This window comes from Phyllobates terribilis, unplaced genomic scaffold (assembly GCF_046119375.1).
Source record: "Phyllobates terribilis strain yellow unplaced genomic scaffold, ASM4611937v1 Scaffold_2__4_contigs__length_985480577, whole genome shotgun sequence".
Taxonomy (NCBI): Eukaryota; Metazoa; Chordata; class Amphibia; order Anura; family Dendrobatidae; genus Phyllobates; species Phyllobates terribilis.
The window spans coordinates 214,537,523-214,553,797 of NW_027362762.1; the positions used below are offsets into that span (position 1 = coordinate 214,537,523).

The 16,275-nt window shown below is 40.7% G+C and overlaps 1 protein-coding gene across 1 annotated transcript in view; it reads right to left on the bottom strand.

The window, feature by feature from the left end:
- Positions 1-16,275, bottom strand: part of GPALPP1 (GPALPP motifs containing 1) — a 32,921-nt gene that overhangs the window by 5,268 nt on the left and 11,378 nt on the right. The window contains exons 3-7 of the mRNA XM_073663868.1: positions 14,707-14,814; positions 14,053-14,143; positions 9,334-9,462; positions 6,876-7,040; positions 2,150-2,248 (exon numbers count right to left, since the gene is read on the bottom strand). Of these exons, the coding sequence (XP_073519969.1) occupies positions 2,150-2,248; positions 6,876-7,040; positions 9,334-9,462; positions 14,053-14,143; positions 14,707-14,814 (592 nt within the window). The remainder of the gene's footprint in view (positions 1-2,149; positions 2,249-6,875; positions 7,041-9,333; positions 9,463-14,052; positions 14,144-14,706; positions 14,815-16,275) is intronic.

The window sequence follows — 16,275 nt, forward strand, 5'->3', positions numbered from 1 at the left end:
GGTGTTTGTGTTTTTTTTAATTACTTTACTAGAAATTCATGGCGGTCATGTCTAATATTGGCGTGACCCCATGAATTTCGGGCTTAGGGCCAGCTGATAATGCCAAGCTGGCCTTAACCCCTTTATTACCCAGTGAGCCACCGCACCAGGGCCCTGGATGAGTTGGGTACAGCGCCAGAAGATGGCGCTTCTATGAACGCGCCATTTTCCGGGGTGGCTGCGGACTGCAATTTGCAGCGGGGGGGGCCAGAAAGCTTGGGCCTCCCTGCGCTGCAGATTCCAGCCCCCAGCTGCCTAGTTGTACCTGGCTGGACACAAAAATAGGGCGAAGCCCCACGTCTTTTTTTTTTAAATTATTTCATGAAATAATTAAAAAAAAAAGGGCTTCCCTATATTGTTGTGTCCGGCCAGGTACAAATAGGCAGCTGGGGGTTGGGGGCAGCCTGTTCCTGCCTGCTGTACCTGGCTGGACACAAAAATAGGGCGAAGCCCACGTCAACATTTTTGGGAAAAATTAATTACAAAATTAATAATAATTTAGGGACTGCATCTTTATTAACCCCTCAATTGTCATTTAGTGTTAAAATAAAGGATTTTTTAAAAAGAAAATTGGCGTGGGATCCACCATCATTATAGTCTCTAGCGGAGGTTAAGCAGACGGCTGGGGCAGATGTTTGAAGCCTGGGAAGGGGGTAATACCCACGGAGCTTCCCAGGCTACTAATATCAGCCCCCAGCTGAATACCTAGCCTTTACTAGCTATTAGAATGGGGGACCCCCCAAAAAAATGACGTGGGGTCCCCCCTATTTTAATATGTTTATGAGTGACAGTTTTCCTGCTATATACCTGCATGTCATAAGAATTTAAATTAAAAAAGGACCATGTTAAATTCAAATCTGTTTTTTTTAAATTTTTACCGGTGTTTGGTATGCGTTGGAAAAGGGGTAGTCTTATACGGTGAATATATCCTAAACTCTATATTTTAACAGGAAAGTAGGGGGGTCGTCTTATACACCAGGTCGTCTTATACGCCGGAATATACGGTAGTTATTATATATGGATACTCCTTTGTGTGCGTGTTTGTCCCCCATATCTCCCCATCTGCCTGTATGTGTTTTAATAATAAAGTTTTCCATTTTTTCACTATCTATGGACTTCTTTGATAGTTTTTTCTGGCTTTTCAGCTGCCCCCATTGTTAAGTGTAGGACGACTGGTCTTTATTCGTGGTAGTTAGCATTAATATGGATAATGCCAATATATATTTTTGTATGCTTTATATACTGCTGTGTTCTGTAAACTATTCACATAACAAGAGGCAAAGCAAAACTTTATGGGGTCTACACAGGGATGTCAGTGTTTAGGTTTGCAATTTAACACAAAGGCATGGATATACCGGTACCAAATGTCTTTAAAGGGGTTGCCTTGGGTTGGGACAAAAGTCTGCCGTCACATTATTTGTCTGTAAAACGCTGAATGGTGACAGCATGTGGCGCGCACGCGATCACGATTCCCCGGTATTGATGGTGTGAGCAGATGGTCACATAACTGCATGTATGCCATTTGCATACCAGCAATCACGTATCGCCTAGACTCACTCAGCTTCTCTCCATACAAGTGAATATTGGGAGAAGCCAGACACATGACCGCTCGGTAATATGGGGGAATTGACTGCACGATGTCACGATTCAACAGTCTGAAGTCACAAAGTCCGTGCAGATTTTTTTCCTCCAAGCCTGGACAACCTCTTTAACCTGTACAGGCCATGCAGACATCTGTCCATTAGTACTTCTTTTCACACTACAAGTTGCCACGGATATCTCCAACAGTTCTCTCTCTGGAGAGGTAAGGTCAGAGAAGGCTCGAGGGCTCGCAGCAATCATCTCTGAGCAATAATTCCCGCCAGTAATGAAAACCAGACTATTTCGAGCCAGTGGCCACAGGGCTACTTTTGCTGCCTGCAGGTTCTGCAGAATTCCCACATAACTGTGTTCCAGAGCACAATAACTTCACGTACTGTATCATGAAGACGATCTCAATCTAATTGTCCTATCAGGGCATAGGGACAACATACACATTTTGCATAAATCGCCTACAGTAGTTTTGTTCATCAAGTTTTCAGGAATGCTGCGTACCATTTCAGCAACTTACATTATACGTGGACACTTGCTCTGCCAATCTTTTATCTCTTTCGGAAACCTGTGGAATTTCTTCCACTTTACTGCTGGAAACCTTGCCTTCTTGTTTCTCCTTAAAAAAAACACAAATGTAAAGATTTATGGTTAAAAAGGTGACATTGTAAAGGAGACGACTTACATCCAAATTTATTGCAAAATTAAAAAAAAACATTTTTTTTTTTTTTTTTCAAGTTTAACCCAATTTATCACAATTATTACATAAAGCTATGCCAGGTGGGGTTAGACGCACATGCAAAAAAGTTTCAGTAGGGTCTTGCAAGTATGTGTGTAATAATATAAACTTTAGAGTTGGGTTAAAGTAATCCTAGAGAATTGGGTATCTGGAGGAACTAAGGGTTTGGGTAAAAGCTTAGAACATATTAGTAACACAGAACAAGTCCCCAGTACTGACGCCACATATAATTATACATGATTGGCATGTACATATGGTTAGCAAACTTTCCTTAACGAGAAGAAGTTACACGGACACCTCTTACTTGAGATGATAAGCCCCAGTTCAAGTGTGGGGGATTAATGAAAACTCATCACTTGGCTGCTTTATCAACTTTCATTTCCATACAGAACTTCAATTATTTTTCTCCGTACATTCAATTACATCTAGATCAAAAACTTTGAAATCAAATTCAGCTTCCTTGACTTTGGAGTGATGAAAAGCAGCAGAGCATTGATGTAATTTTAGATCCGTCAGAGACTAGAAGATAATGTGGTGCTCACTGTACGCGGCACACAGCCCTTAAAGGAACTTTACTACATTAAATAGACATAAGACAAAAATATATCTCATACCCTACCATAATTATATATAAATGTAAAGCAAAATTGCATAATAAATATAGGGTACTTAGTGAACTATTTTTGATCAAAAAAAGTATACAAGCCGTCCCACCAGCGGCAAGGTGACCCTAAATTGGGACGGTACCTATACTGCCTATATTAAAAACCTTACTGTATATCAAAGTTGAAGTAATGCATATAAAAGGGTAGACAAATAGGACCGGGTCCCAACTCCAGACCACCCAGGCCCGTGGTAAGCTACATATATACCAATCAGCTCAACAAAGGGCATGCCACACCCTTAAATTGCACAGAATGCAAACAAGTCAAAAAACCAGACAATGTGAACTGAGGTCTAAGATGGCAGACATACAAGAAACAGAGGCATGTTCACACTAGCAAAAAAGAAGCAAGACAAAAATATATCTCATACCCTACCATAATTATATATAAATGTAAAGCAAAATTGCATAATAAATATAGGGTACTTAGTGAACTATTTTTGATCAAAAAAAGTATACAAGCCGTCCCACCAGCGGCAAGGTGACCCTAAATTGGGACGGTACCTATACTGCCTATATTAAAAACCTTACTGTATATCAAAGTTGAAGTAATGCATATAAAAGGGTAGACAAATAGGACCGGGTCCCAACTCCAGACCACCCAGGCCCGTGGTAAGCTACATATATACCAATCAGCTCAACAAAGGGCATGCCACACCCTTAAATTGCACAGAATGCAAACAAGTCAAAAAACCAGACAATGTGAACTGAGGTCTAAGATGGCAGACATACAAGAAACAGAGGCATGTTCACACTAGCAAAAAAGAAGCAAGACAAAAATATATCTCATACCCTACCATAATTATATATAAATGTAAAGCAAAATTGCATAATAAATATAGGGTACTTAGTGAACTATTTTTGATCAAAAAAAGTATACAAGCCGTCCCACCAGCCGCAAGGTGACCCTAAATTGGGACGGTACCTATACTGCCTATATTAAAAACCTTACTGTATATCAAAGTTGAAGTAATGCATATAAAAGGGTAGACAAATAGGACCGGGTCCCAACTCCAGACCACCCAGGCCCGTGGTAAGCTACATATATACCAATCAGCTCAACAAAGGGCATGCCACACCCTTAAATTGCACAGAATGCAAACAAGTCAAAAAACCAGACAATGTGAACTGAGGTCTAAGATGGCAGACATACAAGAAACAGAGGCATGTTCACACTAGCAAAAAAGAAGCAAGACAAAAATATATCTCATACCCTACCATAATTATATATAAATGTAAAGCAAAATTGCATAATAAATATAGGGTACTTAGTGAACTATTTTTGATCAAAAAAAGTATACAAGCCGTCCCACCAGGGGCAAGGTGACCCTAAATTGGGACGGTACCTATACTGCCTATATTAAAAACCTTACTGTATATCAAAGTTGAAGTAATGCATATAAAAGGGTAGACAAATAGGACCGGGTCCCAACTCCAGACCACCCTGGCCCGTGGTAAGCTACATATATACCAATCAGCTCAACAAAGGGCATGCCACACCCTTAAATTGCACAGAATGCAAACAAGTCAAAAACCAGACAATGTGAACTGAGGTCTAAGATGGCAGACATACAAGAAACAGAGGCATGTTCACACTAGCAAAAAAGAAGCAAGACAAAAATATATCTCATACCCTACCATAATTATATATAAATGTAAAGCAAAATTGCATAATAAATATAGGGTACTTAGTGAACTATTTTTGATCAAAAAAAGTATACAAGCCGTCCCACCAGCGGCAAGGTGACCCTAAATTGGGACGGTACCTATACTGCCTATATTAAAAACCTTACTGTATATCAAAGTTGAAGTAATGCATATAAAAGGGTAGACAAATAGGACCGGGTCCCAACTCCAGACCACCCAGACCCGTGGTAAGCTACATATATACCAATCAGCTCAACAAAGGGCATGCCACACCCTTAAATTGCACAGAATGCAAACAAGTCAAAAAACCAGACAATGTGAACTGAGGTCTAAGATGGCAGACATACAAGAAACAGAGGCATGTTCACACTAGCAAAAAAGAAGCAAGACAAAAATATATCTCATACCCTACCATAATTATATATAAATGTAAAGCAAAATTGCATAATAAATATAGGGTACTTAGTGAACTATTTTTGATCAAAAAAAGTATACAAGCCGTCCCACCAGCGGCAAGGTGACCCTAAATTGGGACGGTACCTATACTGCCTATATTAAAAACCTTACTGTATATCAAAGTTGAAGTAATGCATATAAAAGGGTAGACAAATAGGACCGGGTCCCAACTCCAGGGTCACCTTGCCGCTGGTGGGACGGCTTGTATACTTTTTTTGATCAAAAATAGTTCACTAAGTACCCTATATTTATTATGCAATTTTGCTTTACATTTATATATAATTATGGTAGGGTATGAGATATATTTTTGTCTTGCTTCTTTTTTGCTAGTGTGAACATGCCTCTGTTTCTTGTATGTCTGCCATCTTAGACCTCAGTTCACATTGTCTGATTAAATAGACATGTTAACCCTTATATCATGGGTTTGGTTAATGCATCTGCCCTTAAAATGGTTAAAGTAGCAAGAAACAATGAAATTAAATTGGTTTCATTAATAACATATAGTAAGCAATCAAGTCTGATAGTTCATGAATGCAATGTATAGAGCATAATACTGCAAAACACCACCAATCTCATACTGATAACCGACTGTATCTGATGGATAGTCCAGGAAAACATGTTAAATCACCGACAGCCCCTTTAATACATCTATTTTATTTAAAGTACAAATCTGAAAAAAACTTCCATTCATCTTATATTTTGGTTTGTTTTTGTGGATCAGTTTTAGCTGTTATATCTATTGGAAAAGTAGGGATAAAATGGAAGCCACCATGTGCTACCCATTTTTCATGGATGAGTTTTTTTTTTTCAGATGCAAAAATCGAACACAGTTGTGTGAATGGAGCCTAAAACTAACCCCGCTCTGGTCCCACTATTATCACAGCTTTTGTTTTACAGGAGGCATTATAGATCCATTAGGATGCAATAGAGGTCCTATTGACTTGTTAAGGGTCAACCCTTTGCTTTTTTTGTCTTGATAGAACAGTTCAGCAAACTAGACTATTCTGGTGCTTAAAGAGCAAGGAAAACCAGACAATTGGAGCCAATGCACAAGACTATTAAAAATAAAAATACTGAGTTTCTTCATGCAGTAAATAAAATTCTGGTTAATTAATTCGCTTATCCTATTTATGAGAAAACACTACAATACACTGAACTTAAAAAAAAAAACTGATTGAAACAGATGTCTGCAGATGGGCTCGGCATGTGGTAAGGCTTGGTAACAGGTTGGACATTGACTTACAGGGTGGCTACCTTCAAAAAGTGGCACCAGAGAGCCAACTTTCTACCACTGGAGAAAAGCCAGCATGAATAACTATTGCTGCCATCCGATGAGACATATGAAGCATGTGCAATGGAAACAAAGTGTGAATGCCTATCTCCATGGACGAAACCATTGCCGAGAAAAAGATACAATTGTATAAGGTTTTTTGTTTTAGGGGGTCAACATTTCACAATAGTTCACATACTAGGAGTCAATCCAATAATCTCAAATGAAAGTACCCCACTTGCAAGTCATTCTGTTTTTACAAAAAACATTCTGAGACTACTTTTCTTTATGGGGATGGTGGGGGCGAGGGTGATTTGTAAGTATATAACCCTGTACACATCAATATAAAATAATCCAAAACATTAAATACCAGTAGAATATTTGTGGTGGCGGCTACTCAGCTCCTGAAACCTAGGAATAAAAAAATAAATACACAGAAATTACAACTTGCCTAACATTTATATACTCACTCTTGCCTTCCTCTCCTTGTCAGCAGGAGTATCTGTCCAATCCGACCTATCCCCAGATCGTTCATTAGTTCTTCGCTTGAAAGTTCTTGGCCCCAAGCCAAAGTTGCTCAACTCTGGAGGAAGTTCAGTCATCCAAGACTCTCTTGTTGGGTTCTTGGGCGCATCCTTGCATGCAAGATAAAATTTAAGTTAACACATGTTACATGTAAAAGTAAAATGTAAATAAAACATATCAAATATTTTCACAAAAAAGTTGAATATGAGGGAAAGACGGTTCTGTCTACACTGCCAGTCAGTGTAATATGTCTCTTGAGAACAATGAAATATTTTATTACAAGCATAGTTCATGGTTCTGTCTACTGATAATGTATGCAGCTAGTTCTTCATTTTTCTTATATGTACAGGTATAATAGGTTATAGTAAACCTAATTTAGAGTAGATACCAATGAAATGTTTGATTCCCTATGAGGAAGCTATAGGCGAAACATATTTTGGGATTGTGCTGCAACTCCTGCTTTCTGTTTTACCATACTGTACAGCTTTCTATGCTTACTACCTATTCAATGTATATTCAGGGAATATTTACACTCCCTGCCCTTTTATAGTAACCATTTGTGTGAGGTTTAACGTGTAGTTGGTAGCTTATTTTTCTGTGTGAGTATGCTCTCCATATTATCTAGCTTTTTAGGTATGTTTTTATATGTTTTATGATAAAACTTTAATCCTTGGGTTTTCAGCCACAGAGGTGCAGCCGGCACGGCTTCAGTCACCGCTCAGTATATAGTCACTATATACTGAGCTATATATAGTGGCTATAACCATGCCCCATCACTGACTGACTGCATTAGTGCTAAGCCACCTGTCAACTCTGTGCCGGAGAGTGGCTTCAGCCACCGCTAACTATGTCAAACCTCCACTGACAGGTAGGGACCAGTTTAGTGTTGATTGTAGGGTGACTGCCCCTTTGTCTTGAACCATTTACCGTACTTTTCAGATTATGGGCGTGGAGAGCAATGAATATTCATTTTACTTAATAAGAGTGCACACTGCAGCTGAAGCGCGGCTCCTGCTGCCGCTCTGCGGTCTGTGTGCCCGCTATTAAAGACCAAGAATTTTTCACTACAATCCACTCCCATGGGTAGTAGTGAATATTCATGGTCTTTAATAGCGGGCACACAGACTGCCGGCCACAGCAGGAGCCACGTTGCGGGTACAGTGTGCGCGCTATTAAGGAGAGTGAATTGTCACTGCTCCCCACACTCACAGTTCTGGTGCGGGAGCAGTGACTATTGCGGCACAGCATCTCACAGTGTGAGGGCGCATGGCAGTTACGGCAGCAGAGAGGGATGCAGCGCTGGAGGAGAGAGGAGGGGAGTATGATTGTTTATTTTTGTGTGTGCAGCGTGATGGGGATCAGAGGGTACCAAGCATACCAGGATGGGAATCAGGGTGTGCCATGCATACCAGGAAGAGGGATGAAGGGTGCCATGCATACCAGGAAGAGGGGTGCCATGCATACCAGGAAGAGGGGTGCCATGCATACCAGGAAGAGGGGTGCCATGCATACCAGGAAGAGGGGTGCCATGCATACCATAATGGGGATCAAGGGGTGCCATGCACACCAGGATGGGGATCAAGGGGTGCTATGCACACCAGGATGGGGTATTAGGGTGCCATGCACACCAGGATGGGGTATTGGGGTGCCATGCACACCAGGATGGGGGATATTACCCCTATAACAGTGTCAGCAGCAGACCCGCTTCCCATTAACAGGGCATCATAACCACATTTTTTGCTTATATTTTTTTTTCTATTTTCCTCCTCTAAAACCTAGGTGCGTCTTAAAGTCCGAAAAATACGGTAATTGCTTTGGTTTGATCATTTCTTTGGATACGGTTTGATATGTCAGTAAATTGTTCTTGCTTTTTAATCGATACTAATAAACAGTGATTTAGGTGTATGATCTGTGATTATAATAGTAATTTTATACACTTTCTCTATTGATAAATCGGTGACTTATCACCGCTTACTATGTACGGAGCAGTGACTGAAGCAGCGCCGGCAGTGCATCTATGACTGAAAGCCTGAGGCTGCCTGAAAGAAGAAAGTTAATTTCCTCCTGGCAGCGGGGCTTTCAGTGCGGCGGCTGCACTACTTCAGAACACTATTAACCTGTAGATTAACCCCATATCTGCAGATTAATAGTGCTTTTTTCATGACAAGTACCATTTAAACCCAGAGGGGCAAAACTCACTGTTCTGTATTAATCTGTCACTCAGTAAGCTCCGGTCTTGCTTTAGTCCATATTATGTTATGTATTTATTTAATCCTCTCTGCATCTCATAGATGGCACTATAAATTAATTAATAATTGCCCAGAATTATGAGCGAAGACAAATCTAGAATAAAATTAAAATAACAGTCAATTGGTGACTGTGGTAGAAACTAATAAACCTCACATCATTTGATGTAAGCTTCTGTTTCATTTTCCAGGCACGGCGTTCAAAATCTTCAGCAACACTGGACTGGGCCGGCCCTTTGGCAGGAACTGGACCAATGGCGTCTCCATCATCGTCATCGTCTGATGCCTGAAAAAAAAAGAAAAAAGAAAAATACTCATATATAAATGCACAACACAAATGGTGACGTCTGAAGGATCTAGCTGAAACGTTACAGCAGCAATAGCAACTGACATATGCTTCCTAAAGTGCCGACAGCATACAGCAGGCGGCACTAAAGTGTCAGTGTCAGTACCAGAACATGCTATCTTACAAAAATAAAAAAAAATGCAAGTTCAATCCAGCGTTTTGAGACTCCGATCTCCAGGCTTCTGTCCTCAATGACTGCAGATGACACATGTGAGATCTGTTTTTTCATGGTTTGCTGTATCTGAGTGAGACACACTGAAGAAAGCGACGGACATCTTACAAGGTGCTGATCATGGGCAACATCAAGCTTACAGGACAGGGAATCCTCATCTTAAACATAAGCTCCACAATCACTGACAATACGGTCTCATCGTGATAGTTTGTTTTGAAAACTTTTGAGATTTAATTTGTCTTTCAGCATGTTTTTTTTTAAAAGAAGCACTCCTCCCATCAAAGTTTTTATATTACAATCATCATATTATATAGCACTGTGCCCTTACAATTCTCATTTTGCCTTTCTACCCAGCTAAATCAAATCTTTTCCATTAGGTCTATGACCTCATATGACTATAAACTGACTCGCCGAATACCTCTAAACTCTATGTAGAAACACAAGGTCAATTTTCTTTGCATGAGTCATTAGTCACTGCAAGACTCTCTGGCAAGGGGGAGGAGTGAACAGCTGGGTCAGGAGTTGAAAATGGGAATGATTTCTGCAGGGACAAGAGACTTCCTCTTTCTACATAGATCACATAGATCAGAGAAAAGCTAAGAATTTACTGGGTAGAAAGGGAAAATTAAATATTGTAAGTACACAGTGCTATATAATGTGGTGATTGCAATATATTAAGAGAATAAAAACGTTGATGGAAGAAGTGTTTATTTAATATTTAAAAGGATCACGTCATAATATTGAATCTGTAAGCAGATTTGACATGTTGTAGCTCAGAAAGTTGACACAGGAGGTTCTTTCCAGCAGAACTGATGTAGCCCATAGACACCGGGTCAGTATATACAGAGTTCCGTCATCAGTTCTTGTTCTATTTAAGTCGGTTTTTAAACGTCATTAAAATAGAACTATACGTCACTGTACAATACTGAAAATGGAGGAGACCATTTATAATATACTTTCATATTAGTAATACATAATACATCAGGATTTTAAATGTGTCCTGCTACACGGAGAACTTTATAGTTTGTACATATTTCATAACAAATATCAATACTATTGCACAATCCTTCTAATCCTCTAATAAATATAACCAGTATTCCTAACAAAGAACTAGACCACTAAGACAAAACCAACAAGTATATCAATTCAATGTATAGCTGGGTTACCCAGGATGTGGACAGCGTCTGACACTACCCCTGTGCTTCATTACAACTTCTGGTTTTATAATGGTATATACAGGTCTTAACAACAGATATATGTATGTGTTAATAAAGATTGTATGTTCTACTAAATTAATTGCGGATTGTACTACTCTGACAACCCCTTCTCAATCCCTATGTTTTTCCCCAGTAAAATAATAACACTTATACTCGCCTCCTGTGTCGGCACCATACTAGTGGTGTCAGCACTGGCTCACCCGGGGATCGCATGACATTATGTCACGCAATGCCTTCCACCGATTAGCGCTGACTTGACTCTCCGGTCTTAAGGATGAATCACATACATCTGAAGGAAGTAAGAGAGCAGCAGCAGCTGTATGATTATGCCAGGGTATATGTTCCTCGTTTTAATGTGAGCAGCTTGCATGGTCTAAACGTGCTACCATGGCCTGCAGTGTCTCCAGACTTGTCTCCTATAGAGCACATCATTGGATGGAAAATGTAAAGGGAGCTGCCAGCAGCGGATCCTGATGATTTACATTTATAAAGTGCATTCAGCATGGCAGAAATTGCTTCAGACAGCCATTAATAACATGGCAAGGCATGTAACTGCACAAATTTCTGCACAAGGGGCTCATAGTCAATATTGAATAACGTGAAGTGTTTTGAACATGTAGTTTCAATTTTTTCATCATTTGCTTTTCTATCGATTCCTTGATTTCCATAATTCCGCGACTTTTCCTTCTTAATGTTGCAATTTCAATGATGAGTAATGTGTTAAAAAAAGGTGATTAAATATAAAAAAATGTGATGATATATAAAAGTGGTGTCAGGACAAATGCCTTTGCTTTAAAATGGAGAAATATTGTAGTTTTCAGTATAATGTATTGTAGTTTACTCTAGAAAAATGAACAGTATGGTTCCTTAGTTCCCAGTTGCCTGTCAAACTGACACAGATGAAATGAAGCAGAATAATCCTCAAACAAAAAAAAACTGGACTGGGAATTATGAAAGGCAAAAATCTGACAAAAGGGGGGGGGGGGACGGGGGACGGTTATGGTCATAGAAAAAAATTAAAATCCAGAAGATATCTCCGGAGAGGGGAGATATCACCCTCAGATTGAACATGTGGGATTAGCTGTGGAAGAGAAAAACAAACTTATAACAGGGGAAGTGTGAGGGAGATGACACTTCAACCTCCATTGAAGTAGGGGCCTCCTGCAATGATCTGGTAATTGCCACAGGATATCTACTCTGGGAGCTATACACCAAAGCGGGGATTTGTTTATTCAGAAGAGGAGGTGTACAGGGGCTTCCGCTGTTCAAAGGATTTTTCTGAGACGTGGAGGCAGTGTCAGTGATGAATATTGGGGTCTGCATCGATCCGATATTTATGGAAGATATATTTTCCATGTCATAGTGAAGGGACTAACAAAACGGATTAACTCACATCACCAAAAGGCCGGCAGGACCCCTCCAACTTAATATTGGGTACAATGGATGGCATGTTTAACCTCTATAGACAGGTAACATCACGATTAGAAAAATGACGACAATATCTACCACCTGGGACCTCCAGGGGCAAAGATATCCTGAAAGTTAGGCGTCTCATAAAATTCTAAAACACCTAGAAGATCCCACAACCAGCCCCCAAGGTGAAGTAAGTGGGTGTAACCTTGATTAAATATATGAAATATAATAGCTTTGTTCCTCTTGCTCTGTAAACATCACCATACGCTACATTGGAATGGGTGACCAATCGGCCTGTTTAAACGATTGGTGTTGGCAGCTAGTGGTTCCTTTTTGTTATTGTGAAATTGGCAGTGACCGTACCGCGATATATATATATTCCATACATTGGAATCGGAGGTGTATATACCATACGCTCACTGAAGTCCCCTAACCGGCCTAGTAGTGGAAGCAGCAGCAGCAGCAGCCTCGTCCATCACTCATCAGTCAATTGCGGAATTGTCTTGATGATTGGGGGCAGAGCAGTTGCATACCCCTGACAAACTGGTGGCAGTGGCGGGATCTGCGCGACCCCCTTATAAATGAAACATTGATGTAAAGTTGAAAGTCTCATGAGACCATCACTTCAGTAACTTTGGAATTTTCATATGTGAAGTGATAATCATACTTTTTAAAAGAAAGAGAGAGAAAGAGAGAAGCAATATATATATTTTTTATTCTAACGATAATGGTCAGAAAATAGTGAATGTTTTTTTTTTCTAAGGATAATGGTCAGAAAATAGTGAATGGTTTATTGACCCATTGTGACGTTTCATTCCAAGTGTGGAACTTTAATCAAGCAATGTAATGTTACACAAGTGACTATATATATGTACATCAATTATAAATTAATAAAATTCCAAAATGTCATAGTGCAATCTTAATATAAAAGTGCATTACAGTGCAACTCATCAATAGTTCATAGTAATACAGATTCAGATATGATTTTTTCATTATGTAGTCATATACTGTACAGTGCAACTACAATTTTATAATGCACCTAATTGTTTCTCAAGTGGCTGTAAAAATATTACTTCTTAACGAGTAAGTATAACTACATGTCATTTGAGGTCTATGAATATAAAGGGTTCATGTCTTTCAACACATAAGTGAAAGTTTGGTCTGCAACTGTTAAAGAGCCACGGCAGGTGTAGGTGAAGGTTTATCCCATAGGAGTTTATTGTCCACTTTGTTTTGTCCTATAGACCAAGTGAGGTAAATTCTTACTGCAGAACTGCACAGCTCCGTCAGCGGAGTAGTGGCTGCGGCTAGGTAACTGCAGATACACCCCCCTATTTGAAAAAATAGGGGGCGGATGTGCAATACCTGGCCGTAACCATGGCCACTATACAGTTGACGGCTCTAGTGTTGTGAAGCGCTGCAGCTCAAAACATTTGGCCGCCACTGACACCGGGAACAGCCAGGGTGCCGGGTGTCGCACCCCCATCGATCAAAAATTGATGTCCTAAGGATAGGCTGTCAATATAAAAGTCCAGAACACCCCCTTTAAGAGCGGCATCATTTAGCCAATCATTTATTAATCCAACTGACAAGATCATTAGAAAATTTGTATTATTTAATAAGAGTGATGTAATTAACACATACAAAACTTTTCGACCCATTACTGCATTTTCAGTTAAGACACCACATTAGTAAAGTTATATATAACGAGTCAGCGCTGCCAATTACCTTATCTGAAGATCCCTTAGAATCAGAGCCGTCATCGCTATCAGAATTTTGCCTTTTGAAACCAGGTGGCAAAGCTGGACCTATAACCGGTCTATAACACAACATATCTCTGTTAGTGATAAGGAGAAGCACACTGTAATAATCATTATCCATTACATTATTAGTCAAATGACAAATATTTCATATTGTAAAATGTCTGCAATGATGCAGTGACTGTAAATGCAGAAAGTACTCATGCGATTTCAGAGAACACTATTAGCCATCATCTGGATTTGCTGAGATTATTAAAGCCTGGCTGCTCAATAAAGGAACATGGCAATCAGAGGCCGCACGCCGTCTGCCCTGCTCTTTAGAATTGAGGTCTGATTGCAATTTATGATACCAAGTACACATTTCAATGGTATGTCACAGTCTAATTACAGGAACCTCCGCCTGGCACATCAAAGGCATCTATGGCTGCTGTCAAAATGCCAAGGACAGAGCCTCTGCTGGCATGAATGACTAGTGGAAATATCTAACAAACTGCCCCGAGGTTCAACAGTTCACAAAATCAGAATGTAGGACTAAAAACATCCCAAATGAGCTGTGAGACCATAGGAATGGGGAAGATAAGGGTCAAAAGGGAAATAAAAAATGAAATTACAAATGGCATACCTTTCAGGGGAGTCTGAAGGTCTTTTAAAGCCTGGTGGAAGGGCAGGCCCAAAAAAATCATCATCATCATCTTCATCATCATCATCATCTTGTGGAGTTTCTAGTTTTCTGCAAACATAATAATTCAGTCCCCATCAATTTAAGAAAACTCTCGTAAGGTTTTAAAAGCAAACGAGTACAGTATTTTTCAGACTATAAGACGCACTATTTTCACACAAAATTTGGGATGGTAGCGGCAGTGGTGGAGCAGAGTCTCAGGAGGAAAGGTCCCTGCTGCAGAAAGCCAGCGGCGGCAGAAGTGATGAGATTCTGCGGGCCCTGGGCTGGAAGGAGGGGTGTCGGCAATGAGGCAGGAGCCCCGGGCTCTGAACATTGATTTCCCGGTAACACCCGCATGCGCCCCCACAGCTTCAGGAAAATAGCCGCCGGAGTCATTGCAAGCGCAGATTGAGATCTCGGCTCAGCCGAAATCAGAATCTGCGCACGCACTGCTGGAGGCAGCCATCTTCCTGAAGCCCACTGGCGGGACATCAATGTACTCCGCTCTGTCTCAAAGCTGCCACCCCTCCTTCCAGCCCAGGACCTGCAGCCTCGCACCGCCAGGACACCCCCTCCTCCCACTTAGGGTCTGCAGCATCGCCCCCAATTCTGCCACCGCCGACAGCTTCCTGCAGCAGGGACCCTGCCTCCTGTGACCCCGCTACACCGCCACCGCCCCTCGGTTAAGATACTGTAAATTCAGACTATAGACCCATTTTATGAAAAATCTTTTTTTTTCTATTTTCCTCCACAAAATTTGGGGTTTGTTTTATGGTCTGATGCATCTTATAGTCCGAAAAATAAACCCTCCTAAATAAAGATCCAGTATTTAAATTTAAAATGTAAAAAACCGCAGTAGTGCTGCTGCTATAGTAAGATCAGATAGTAAAAGAGCCGCAATCTCAAAAGCACCGTATGCCCTGGTGCAAGTAATAATGAAATTAAAAAAAAGATAAAAAAGAGATGCGCTGCAAACCACTCATAAAATACCAAGAGAGTGATTCCTACCTGTCTTCGAGAAAATGGTAGTCCAAATGAAGATATATGCGTGTAGCTTCCAGGGGTCCTTTGAAGAAGTCACAAGTGCAACTAGAGGTGATGGACAAGTGCCGGAGTCTGTAGAACGAGCCGTGAGTGTTGCAGAAAATGGGTTTAGACGGCGTGTTAACGCCGGAGATAGAGGGCTGCAGAGACTCTCAGAGACTCGGGCTTTCAGCTACATGCAGCCGTTGCACTAGGTGGATACAGGGATGAAGATCATGGGTGAGAAGAACTTCAGACAGCCTGATAGGTGTGCCGGCCGGTCACACCTGCAGGACAGCTGATAATCAAGGATGTGAGCGCTTAGTATCTGTGTGACGTCACAACAGGGGGGATTCCACTGAGGGAAAAAAGTCCAGCGCTTATCCGACGCGTTTCCGAGATCACTGCCTCCTTCGTCAGGGAATCCCCCAGCTGTTGTGACTCTCCAGCATTAATACGCTGTTTGAACCCATTTTCTGCAACACTCACGGCTCGTTCTACAGACTC